Here is a 12018-nt window from a genome sequence, read left to right as displayed (position 1 = left end):
TCCATGAAGTGGTTTCTAAATACTTTTAATCATAGGAGCACCTCCTATCTCTTATTTTTCTAAAAATATAAGACTTTATTTATATAGCTATTAATTGTACCAACTTTACAGTTATCACATCACCCATATCTCTTCTAATTGTTCTAAATTAGAAGATGAAAAAATATAATAAAGTATACATAATAAAGTATATATAAAATATAAATAAATCAACATATCAACAAACTTAAGTCACTTTTTTCAAATCTAAGTAGTAGAAACCTATCCTATTGAATTATTATATTAAAATAAAATAGATAAATACATAAAAAATCAATATAATTTGTGGTGAGAACCAAGACCATCATCCTCTACAAACATAATCTTCACTTCTTTCCAATGTTTTGAAGATTGAAAAAAGAAATAAATTAAAATATTAAAATCACAACCATTAAAATCATTTTCCCAAGTTGAAGGATTGTAAATATTTTACCGGAGATCACACTTTTACCTGCAGTGACATATTAAATTGGTTGTATGGTAAGCAACTGCATGTAAATACACTTAAACCACCCCTGCACAATATCCAACTTCGACGATAAACCATTGGCATAACTAAATCGATTTGTATGCAAAAATCATAATGAAAATAACAATGAGCAGCACCGTTCTGGATGCTCATATCCTGTCCGTTAAAGACTCTGCTTAAGTCCAAATTGGGGTGTAGATCTATGAAGAATCTATGAATGGTCTCAAAGACCACCCACTCTATTCATTTAAGGAAGAATCCATTTACATTTCTAATCCACTATCGTACTAAAGCTCTTTTGTCAACATTAATGAATGGCGTACACTATCTCCTTATGAACTAGAGCTTCCAAGTTCCGTCTCATCCTGCATCCGACGTACTACCATAAGATGGGTCGACCTCTGGACGGTGCATTCTTAGTTTGAAGTATGGTCCACCCCTACACGACAAGAATGCACGGTTCACACGTAGAGCCCCTTAAGTTTTTACCCAGTCGTGACCACAGAAAGCTCCCATGGAACTTGGACAATTGATGCACAGCCAAGTTAAAAAAAATTCGGCCGTGGCTGGAATCAACATCCGTTAGCTACCTAAACTCTCCATGCAAGTCTGAAACTTGGATGGGATGAACCGATCAAATTTAGACATCTTAAGTTCATGTACTAAGAGAATCCAAAATTAGATTTTTTGCGGCTTCCACCCTCTCCATACTTGTCATTCCATTGACGCAGCTCATTCATACTTGATGCATCGAATGAAATTGATGCCCCAATCTGTAAGAGATCCCAAGCATAAAACATCAGAGAATGATGAAAGGTAATAGATAGCAACAGCTGCATAATGATTGACGAAATCTAACATCAATGCATTCCCCTAAACAACATCCATGACATTCTTATGCGTAACCAGATTCCTTGTACAAAACCAAACAAAATTTCAGTATGCTTCTGTATCGAGTGAAGTATGACAACACACACCAGAGGAAAAAAAAACACGTCCATATCAAGAAAAGCATCACTAACCTCATGTATTCTATCGTTTTTAATCATAGATCAAGGTCTCATAGACAAACACTTTTCAGTATGTACCTGTTTTAATGACTCCTGGAAGTCGTCTAACCGCAGTGCACGTAAGGATGTATTAACCGCCTCTGGATACAGTGTGCCTCCACTTTCACTGGATCCCAGTATCTGCCAAGCAGTCATTCCAGTTGAAGAGCTGAAGAAGATATCAAACATATGCGATTAACTAAGCAGAAAAAATCCAATGAACTATTTTGATGCACAATACTACTAATAGCAGCTGCTTAACATGTAGAACATAAAAATGCAAGAGAATCCTCGGACGTGTGATGCCCAAACTCCAAACAACACAATGTTGTTTATAAATAGAGTTGAAATTTCTGCTCACGCATACATTGGAAGGATCCAAAAATCAGGGAGAGACCGTCCCAACTTATTATACGGCCAAATGGAATAAACAAAAGACCTGCCAAGGGTTAGAGATCTAAAAAGACGTCCAAACCTCAAATTAGTGACTTAGAGGACGAACCTGTTGTTTATTACTCTCCAAATACTCACGAATGGGTCTGTAAGCAGCAGCAACCGCCAGGTTCTGCAACCATAACGAAAACATGAGCTTCCCAAATTTAAAGAAAATCATATATATATATATATATGAAAGTAAAGATCTAGCACCTATACAAGGTAAACCGCTATTTTCATAACAAACTCACTTTCAAATCACTGCCAGAGTAACCATGTGTTATTCGAGCAAGTTCCTCAAAGCTAAATCCCTCTGCTAATTCCTCCTGAGCGAGAATAACATGCAGAATCTTTATTCGATTCTCATAGTTGGGTAAATCCACGAGTATCCTGTCGAAAACAAAAATCACCAGCATTATATATTATAGAACGTTTTATATATAGAATGTAAGAAAGAATACACTCTTCTATGACACCCAAAACCATCGTATCATGAAAACAACGCTAGATTTGGAATCTGGCTACCCGCAAAGTTCCTGCACATATACATCCAAATATTCAATATACCTCCTCGGCAACCTCCGAATGACTGCATCATCAAGGTCATAGGGTCTGTTTGTGGCAGCAAGAACAAGTACTCGCTCACTCTCTTTGGACTTCAATCCGTCCCAGGCAGCCATAAACTCATTGCGAGTTTTCCGGGTGGCTTCATGCTCAGAGCTCCCACCACGAGCACCCAACAAGCTATCCACCTGGATGAGATTTTTGTCAGATGTCTAGATTTCATTAACAGAATAACTATCAACCACTTTCAACTATGAAAAACCTTGAAAAAGGTGAGCGAGTCAAATATAATAAACATAAGATCTACGACCTAAGATAAAAATATATAAAAATAAACAATCAATAAATGATATTCAAGATTAGACAACTTAAATTGAACAAAGAAACCAGCTCGAATTTTAGAAAGAATCATACTTTAGCAACATAATTTATTCACAAGTCATAAATTCCACATCCCAAACAGTTGTACGACACACAACATCAAGAAAGACAGATCGACCTCGTCCACAAATATCACCGCTGGAGAGAGTTTCCTTGCTAGTGAAAACAATGCTTTAGTCAACTTCTCCGCGTCTCCAAACCACTGTGTAACAGAAAGTAAAAAAACTCAGATTACGAGATTTTAGCATACATACAGATCAAAAGATGTTTCCTAGACAAGTGGCTGCAGCGTACTCACCAAGTTGTTCAGCCAATATAAATTACTATTATGTAGCCATGAAGTGGGACCTTCACAAAGGTTGAGAATTGTGCACAAATACTGAGTAATTAACAAAGAAATGGTATCTCAATGAATCATTGCATAACTGTTAAAAAGAAAGTAGAGCCGTCAGCTTGGCCAAGCACACAGGTGATGATGCAGAGGGAACAAGCCGTCAAGAAAAAAAATTGTAAAACACGAGCATACCTTTGATGTGATTGTCGATCCAGTAATGTTAATGAAATTTGCGCCTGCCTCAGTGGCCACTGCTTTTGCAAGAAGAGTTTTGCCTAAAAGAAACAAATATACACGTGCAAGGTAATTACTACGTGATCAGGTTTGGAACTTTCCCAGATACAATTTTTGTTGCCTTAAGTTATCTTCCTTAAGCTAGAACTTGGTTGCAAATTAGAATATAATGAGCAAAAAACTACACGAGTTCATTCTACAATGCTCATGGTCATAATACTACATAAGCAATAACTGTTAGATCAGAAACGCAAGGCCACAATTTGGGGTTGTGTCTATATTTAAATTTTAAAAATGAGCGAATCTCTCAATCTTCTCTTCCTAAAATATTACAATCTTCTGCTAGTGACCTCTTAAATTTCCATTAGGAGGAAAATTGTACAGATGCAAATACTTGCATACCATTGTATGCTTGACAACTACTACAAACACTTTATGTGTGGAAAAACAGAACAGTGTCGACAGAGTCAAGATACCTGTGCCAGGAGGTCCAAACAGCAACACTCCTTTGCAAGGCTGTTCAAAGATATAAAATAAATTGTAAGCCACTATTTCACTATGCACATGAATTTCGCACTAGGATACATTAATTAAAATCAAATCGTAAAAAAAAAAGCACGAGCTAAGTCAGAATACTGATAATATTTCAGGAGGTCATGCACAACTTCATGCTACACGTAGAACTAACAGAACAGATGAGAAAGCTTTAAATGCAAAGGGATCGGACGCCATTACCTTTGTCAAGTTGCCTTTCAAGAAGAGCTCAGGGCGCTGCAAGGGAAGCATCACAAGCTCCCTCAAAGCATCCTTTACATTCTCTAACGCTCCAACGTCATCAAATTTTACCCCCACTTCCTCTGGAGGGATGACGGCTGACAGAAGAGCCTTTTCATATTCATCCTCTGCCAGTGCCTGCACTACATCAAGTCCTTTTCAGCATCCAAATGCAATTTCTTGGTCACTAACTAAGTCCACAGAAACACAAGCCTCAAGCCACACCAAGTTGCTAAGCTTCCACTAAATAAGGCAAACCTTGTAGTCCACAAAATTAGCAGAATTTCTATTCTCTTGCTCACGTAATCTTGTGATTGCCCGCTCCACACTGTAGAATGAAAATCTTACACAAATTAGATATGAGAAAAGTAGATGCACAAAAAACTTGCAAGGCAGCGATTGTTTTTGAACTTGACAACAAGCAGAGAAGCAGCAGAGGACTCAAACTAAAAAATTTTAAAAAAAATTAAAAAAAAAAAAAAAAAAAAAAAAAAAAACATAATTCAAATAACATTCTTATCGACTCATGAAAAATAGACAACCTAGTAGCTTGGATCATCAGCTTCCCATCAACAAGCAATGGTTCAAAGAGACAAAGCCCTAGGTGATGATTTCTTGCCCATCCAACAACCCTTTCCGCTTCTGTACACACAGATCAAAAAACCCTCAGTGTTGTTAGGTTCAACTATGGAAACCATATTGCAAATAAACGGATATGCAGATGCCGCCCTAGAGAAGTTTTTAAAAATCCTCGAAACTGGACATCCCGACCCGAGAGTGAGAACAAAATCGCGGACATAGACAATATGAAAGCATATTGATAAAGATGATCACTTCATGTTTATTAAAAACACATCTAAGGAACTAAAGCCCACACAAGCAACGCCAAAAAAAGATGCAGAGCACTAGGACAAGGACTAAGAGATTAATTTCTCCATTCAAGATAACGCGGCAAACAATCAATGCAATTATTCAAAGTCAAGTTCAACACGATAGGACGACCACAAATGCACGACCATCAGATGAAACGTGAAAAGTGACAATTGAGACTGACTGAGAATTGAAGAGAAAAGTAACGAAGGACCCATACTAGAATCGGTAAGATTCAAGCCGAATGAGTCGATGCTAGAGAGCTCAGGGCACTCCATATTATGAAGCTCCAAAACCTGACAATATTATCAGGTTGTTAATACGCATTGCGATAATCAGTAAGAGCACTGCAAAAGTATGCACGCTTGAACGAAATCTTTCACGGGTGTATAGGCTTGCTTATGTACCGAGGGACTTTCATTATAGGATAACCCAATACCTTAAAGCAGTACCTACCACAACATAAATAAGTACCTTGTGCAACTTCTGGATATTTCGTTTAGCATTGCAAAGTTCCTTGTCGTGGTTCAATCGCTTTTTCCAGTCTCGCAGCTGTTGCTCGTTCTGTTCATTAGTCAACAACAAATAAGTTCATGCCATTTCATAATATATCAATCAAATTAATATACATCAGAACATAAAGCAACAATTCGAACGTCCAAAATTATGAACTTCAAGGCAACCTAACCTACTCGCCTTGATTACCAAGTCAAATGGCTACCTGAGGCGCAGATATCTTGATGGTATTCAAAAACAACTCGTAAATATCCATAGCAATTACTTCCTCCACGGTCCATTTCGTTGCTGGAGACTTCACATTCTATGAGAACAACCACACAATCATATTGTGTATGAGTAACCTCAAAACTACAGCATCCAAAAAGACTTATATAATATAATATTCTACCAGAGAGAACACGATAGTGGATCGATGTCATACCAATCTGGCGCGTATTCCTTCCAAATGTGCCTTCTGACATGATAATAAACCACATCATGTTTATAGCATTTCATATGGTTAGTACGTAATCTTGGGAATACAAAGAGCATGGTTATTCAAAAAATTACAATAGATTCTATAAAATAGAATCGAATAGATTGTCAATTTAAAAAGAAAAAGAAGCCACACACAGGACACTCTCGTCTCTAGCATGGTCCTTGCGAGAATTCCATGCACGTCTACAAAAATTATAGTAACATAAGAAGAAACTTACCAGCCTGTTTTTGTCATCGTAATCTACCTCTTCTTCATTTATACGACTAGCAATGAGTACAATAGGACCCTCAAGTTGGTCAAGTTTTGCTTCGACCCGTTCAAGAAACTCCTTTCTTTGGCTTGAAGGTACAGCCCTTTCAAACCATTGTTTAGGGTCAGGGAAATAAACAATAAGTGGTCTTGCGGATGGAGACAACTGCAGGTCCCACGAAAAACATAGAATTAACACAACTGGCATCCTGGAAACTCCACCAACTCCAATAATTGTGTGACCCGCATCTAAAAAGATAGCCACCTAGGCAGAAGAACGCATTACCTCACAAAGAGCCTCCACTGAGGCAAGGCAATCCTCTATCTCCTCGGATTGAGGACTCTCGTCAGGTTCAAGTTCTGACACTAGAAAACGGTAGGCACAATAACACCATCACCAGCAAGTTAATCACCAGCAGGAACCTACTAGAAGCTGATATTATTCCCTCAATAAAATAATTTTTAGAGATGCAAGAAGAAAAACTAAACGTTGACGTTGTACTTACGATCACACCAGTCGACTAGTGGAGTGGCCCTGAGAACCTCCTCAAGCTTCTTATTTGTTTTCAAAGACTCTTCGCTCCTTCGATCAGAAGATTCAAATTGCACGCCTACTTTACCTGTATGACCCTTTGGTACCGACACTATGCGCCCTTTTTGACCCACCTTTAACACCTGCCTGCCCAGCGGACATTACCCATTAGAACTGGAGTTCAGTTTGCAAGGGCACGATTTGTGAACTGATAGAAACTGCTAAATGTTGACGGATACGATGCAGAGGGAATTAGTATATGATTTCAACTACATCAGGACTTAACGAAAAACCATAGTGCTCCTCTCAATACCTACCTACGCCTTGCTCGGCTACATTCTCCAATACTACCGCAAGTATATGAAAGATTGAGACTTCGACATGGTTTACAAGACAAGTTAATGCGTAAATGACAAAGTGATAAAAAGAACATGAATAGCACTGACCAACAAGGATGATACTTAAAACACTAGTTCGACGTAAAAATCAAAATTTTGCGGGTGATAGCAGGATAACTAAGTATTCGAGTTAGTTGAATGGCCTCACCTTGCTTGCTCAATCTTGCCAAGCCTGTCACTGCTGCCAACATACTTAACCCGATCACCTTGCGACAACACAAAAAAGTGTCAAATGGCCTACGAAAATAAATGGGGCAAGATTTGATCCTAAGCCTGAACAACAAGAAACGTAAAAGTACACATAACAAGTATCCATCCAACACAAGCAGTTCATCGATGGCGTTTGTTGTTTTACCTTTCCTAAGTCTAAAACTGAAGTCGTGACCATCATCTTCATGCCCAGCATCCCTCCGTTCCTTTCTTTCCTATAAAAAAAAATATATATATAGTTAAGTTAAAATACAAGAACATAAATCTACTATTCTCCAATATCCAATTTCTATATTAACGACAGACACTACACCCTAATCCGGTGTCGTACATGCCAGCATCAAATCTTGATTCTTCCTGGGGCTTCACAACCATTCAGAAAAAACTCCGTACTATGATATTACCTGCAACAGAAGCTTTTGCTTATACTCTTCTACACTATCAGCAGCAAACTCCAACAAAGCATCGACCTTAAATTCCCTATTTCTGGAACCCTCATTTTCATTATCTTGTTCTTCAGAAACATCTTGCGTGTTGCCATCAGTGGCAGACCATCCCTCAACATGCTCAGCCTCCGAATCCGAAAATTCCTCGTCTGATTCTGAAGAAAACTCCTGATCCCCATAGTCCTGCATCATGCATCACCAAAAGTCAAACCCGCTCCAGAGCTTAAAGAGGGCTTGGCTCATAAAAAGAAAAAGTCTTCCTAATGTCGTCTGACTCACAAAAAGTAGAGCGCGTATAATGGGGAATCCATTAGTGTAGTAAACCATGAGCAACAACCATGAACTGCAATTTGAAGATAGACGAGAAAGACAATCGCTCACATGTGGAGAAAGGACTGTGCTGTCCAGAACAAGCAATGAAGCCTTCAGATGCTTGGCGACTGCCTCCACCAATTTCTCCTGGTACAATTCGCTCCCTAGTGAAATTGAACAACGTCATAGACCATCAGGCAGCTCATCCCAAGTGGTAGTGTCATACTACACACTCCATATTAATTATACGCAGTTACGGGACATTTGTTCCAGCAAAGTATCAGAGACATCAGAGCAGCATTTTGTGCATTTGTTACAACCTAATGTAACCACAATAAGTAACAATTATGCTCGTAAAAAAATAAAATGAAGACTCCAATGAGACGGCGGCAGCATCTACCTGCTGGTCCACGAAGGCATATTCGTCGGCTTGAGGCAGGCAGGCCCAATCCATAAGAAGCATACTTGGGCTGCCACAAATGAGAGGCCACGCAATCCACCAAGGTATCTTTTGTATCGTCACTGCCAGTAAAGTTTCCCAGTGAATTCACACAAAATACGCACCCTCAGCCAAGACAACTGATGATTGACGGACATTAAGACTTCCAACAAGAGTAACAGTTTGCAACGGAGGAAATCAAAGATTATTGCAAAATAATGCAATTCGCAGCTACGTCTAGTCTTACAATACTCACTGTTGCAATAGTGCAAGATCGGTCAGCACATAGCTACTTTTTATTCCCTTAAATAATAATAATAATAATAATAATAAATAATAATAATAAATAATAATAATAATAATGACGTCGAAAAAATCTGAAACCAAAATTCGAGCGACTCTAACAATCTTTCCGAATTCCATTCACATGATCGTCAACAGCTTCAAAATGTGCGCTCTATATGAATCACAATCACAAACTCAGCCAACTAGCACGATTTCAAAAGCAATAACTAATCTTCTGCCTCTACAAGCCCGACCCTGAGAATTTTAAGCACAGCAAAAACAAATACAGAAGTCTCTCACACCCGTGAAACACCTTAGCCACGTTTGAACCCTATTGTTTAGCTGCCTCCACAATTTAGGTCCTCCTCATCGAAATTCTGAGTTCTTAGAAAAGCAGTAACTACGCACCTGATGATGATGTCCTCTAAAAGACAACCAAAAACAAGTGCAATACGTGTGCTCATGTAAAGCTATAACAGCACTTTCCAGGAGTCGTCTCTCATGCAAATTGTCTGCCCTTAAATGATAACATTAATGGTAATGCAGCCGAGGATCGAGGTAGATTGACGAACAGTCCAGGGATGATTTAAGCCTAGTCCACTATGATTCTCATACTTGAACTACAATTCAGCTGAATAATTAAGGTAAATCTTAATACGTTAGATTTAACAAATAGATACAATCTTCAATAATAACAGAAAACCTCTCTTTAAACTTGGGATTACACACCCTTAAAATATTAAACACCAGACTCTTGCGCTGGTCCAAACCTAATCGCAAACTGCACTATTAGCTATAAGGCCACTTGCGCGGACTCTGTCACAAACCCTTGACGTCCCTCAAGAAAGTGCTAATAAATTATAAGCAACTTTAGTAGTACGAATTCTTTTAAAGCATGCGCACAGTCTGATTAAGCTCTTGAAGTTCAAGAAAACCAAGTTTTCAGCAGAAAACAAATCAAAATGCAATAATAAGCTTCAGTATTGAGAACACTCAGCTGTGACAATACAAAAAACAGTACCTTAAATAATAAGGAAATGACTCTAAAAAGCCAGGAATATCTTGCCAATCGACAACTCGTTTCTGAAATGCCTCCGTAAACTTGGTTCTGAGTGACTGGAAAGCGGAATCCACATTCTTGTCGACTTGGCACCTGTGAGAAGAGGGCGATGAGGTGGAAGGCTCGTCGGTGGTGTTATCCTCGGCAGTGCAATCAGCCAACGGAGCAACAACGGAGCATGCCAAATGGTTGTGGTTGTTATCAGCAGCACCAGCGTCGCCAGGATTAAAATGGGTAGAGACAAGGCGAACATGAGGGAACCGGGAATGATAGCGCAGAAGAAAATTGGAGGGATGGGAGGGCAAGTGCGGGAAGCGAGAATGAGGAGGAGGAGGAGGAGGAGGAGGAAGCGAATGTAGAGGAGAAAGGGAATTCCGGGAGAAGCGCGAGGAGAGGGATAGGCAGCGGTGGACGTAGAAGAGCAGACGAGGGGAGAGACGCTGGTGCTTCAAGGAGCACGTGAAAACTCCCATGGCTCAATGACTCTAACACCTCGTTAAGTCGATACCACCGACTTGAAATTGATCTTCTCAAAGCCCGAATTTCCAATCTCAGCCCTAAAACTCCAGCTCTGTCTTGTAAGTAAACAGCAAGCAATACTTCATCCCAGAGCTTCAAAACAGCTCTAATAAACGATTCGAACACTACACAGACATTAATTCAGCATTCTAATACAGTAACATTTCCTCGTTTAGTCGCACATTTAACGAATCATCAGGAGTGATAAAAACACCGAATTAAAATAAAAATAAAAATAAAAAACACACACACATAAAACATAAAAAAAAATTATATATATATATATATATATGAGTAGAGACTACGATATATATATATATATATATATATATATATGAGTAGAGACTACGATATTTTACAGCAAAGAAGTCAGTCCGATCAAAATCCAAAGCAACGACAGAAGCGAAGCGAAATCCGGCACAGCGGGCATAGAAATGTAGGGCGTTACTTTGAGCTGCCGATTGAGCAAGAACAGCAACACCGAAATCGAAGGCACAGCAATGAGAAAGTGTGAGCGGTGAAGGAGGGAACACACTGCTGAAACCCTGTCCCCCTGTTGAGAACCTACGATGTTCGTTGTCACGTCTTCCCCCCTAATTCCCAGAGTCCGTTTCCTCTCCGCTATAATTTGTCGTTATGCGCTCATGGAATTTTCCCGCAACGAGAGTGCTCCTTCTGCTGCTGCTGCTAGAGCTGATGAACTCACGATTCATCCCGCAACAAAGCGACGGTAGACGCCTGGGAAGAAGGCAAGCATCGGAGGGTGGCACCGACCGGGCGGAACGGGGCGGTGTAACAGAGCCATCGAAGCAAAGGAGTCCTCCTACTTGTTTCCATACATCCTCTCATTCCTTCAAACCCTAGCGCCGCCTATAGTCCCCCTCTAGTGAACTCTCCAGGCGCCTGCAAAGTTTGCTCGACAACTTGTAACAAATCTTTGGGAATAACCCACTTGGTGAACTGATTTAGAACTTCCATATTTCATGTTCTAATTCTGGGCGCACATGATTTGAACATTTGATATAATTTATGAAGTAAAAATTCATGTTCACATTTAAGTGTTAACATAGTTAATGAATATATGTTTTTAAGATAGTGACATAATATTGGTTTCATGTTTTGTATTATGATATCAAGTTTGCAAATTAATATTAATTTACTTTGTCTTTATTATAAATTATTTTATTCTTTGTTCAATTGAATTTTGTCATTTTTATTTTTACTTCTCTCATTTTAATACAATTAAACTTAGTTAAACAAATTATTCCAATGTTTATTATCAACATTATCAACAAGTTGCTAAAACTTAAATAAAATACATACTTTATTTTTATATTTTGTTTATTTTTATTTTAATTAACACTCATTAATATTACAATCACCAACTATTTTTTAATCTACTTAAATTTATTAAGTTGTGAA

At 38.8% G+C, this 12018-nt stretch overlaps 1 protein-coding gene across 4 annotated transcripts; it reads right to left on the bottom strand.

Annotated features, from left to right (window-relative positions):
- Positions 1-709: 709 nt before the first annotated feature.
- LOC112282553 (uncharacterized) lies at positions 710-11430 on the bottom strand. Of its 4 annotated transcripts, none has more exons than XR_002969918.3 (25): positions 11045-11383; positions 10039-10634; positions 8694-8815; positions 8363-8457; positions 7940-8164; positions 7681-7750; positions 7474-7531; positions 6902-7074; positions 6682-6761; positions 6364-6561; positions 6090-6122; positions 5871-5969; positions 5624-5713; positions 5370-5445; positions 4822-4921; positions 4538-4607; positions 4241-4417; positions 3982-4021; positions 3464-3546; positions 3056-3139; positions 2560-2744; positions 2244-2382; positions 2060-2122; positions 1597-1726; positions 710-1281 (listed from the first exon to the last, which is right to left on the bottom strand). XR_002969918.3 is itself a non-coding variant. In XM_024520278.3 (25 exons), exons 2-25 carry the CDS (start codon positions 10548-10550, stop codon positions 1171-1173), a joined length of 2982 nt encoding a protein of 993 aa, XP_024376046.1. In that variant the 5' UTR covers positions 10551-10634; positions 11045-11430; the 3' UTR covers positions 710-1170. The 4 variants fall into 4 exon arrangements, 3 of the variants coding, with proteins under 3 accessions (XP_024376046.1, XP_024376045.1, XP_024376047.1); XM_024520278.3 differs by having other exon boundaries at positions 1597-1698; positions 6090-6119; positions 11045-11430; XM_024520277.3 differs by having other exon boundaries at positions 1597-1698; positions 11045-11388.
- Between the last annotated feature and the right edge of the window lie 588 nt (positions 11431-12018).

The sequence above is a fragment of the Physcomitrium patens genome, chromosome 5 (assembly GCF_059467195.1).
Source record: "Physcomitrium patens ecotype Gransden chromosome 5, ASM5946719v1, whole genome shotgun sequence".
NCBI lineage: Eukaryota > Viridiplantae > Streptophyta > Bryopsida > Funariales > Funariaceae > Physcomitrium > Physcomitrium patens.
The sequence above is the reverse complement of the archived record's forward strand: the minus strand, read 5'-3'. Positions and strand labels throughout refer to the sequence as shown.

Bases quoted from the DNA above. Each gene is read 5' to 3' on its own strand.
- LOC112282553 (XM_024520277.3), bottom strand. From the start codon at position 10,550: ATGGGAGTTTTCACGTGCTCCTTGAAGCACCAGCGTCTCTCCCCTCGT. The intron at 6,123-6,363 runs GTAAGTTTCTTC...TTATCATGTCAG, and splicing joins ACGATGACAAAAACAGGCTG to AAGGCACATTTGGAAGGAAT. The intron at 4,022-4,240 runs GTAATGGCGTCC...ATCTTTGAACAG, and splicing joins TGAAAGGCAACTTGACAAAG to CCTTGCAAAGGAGTGTTGCT.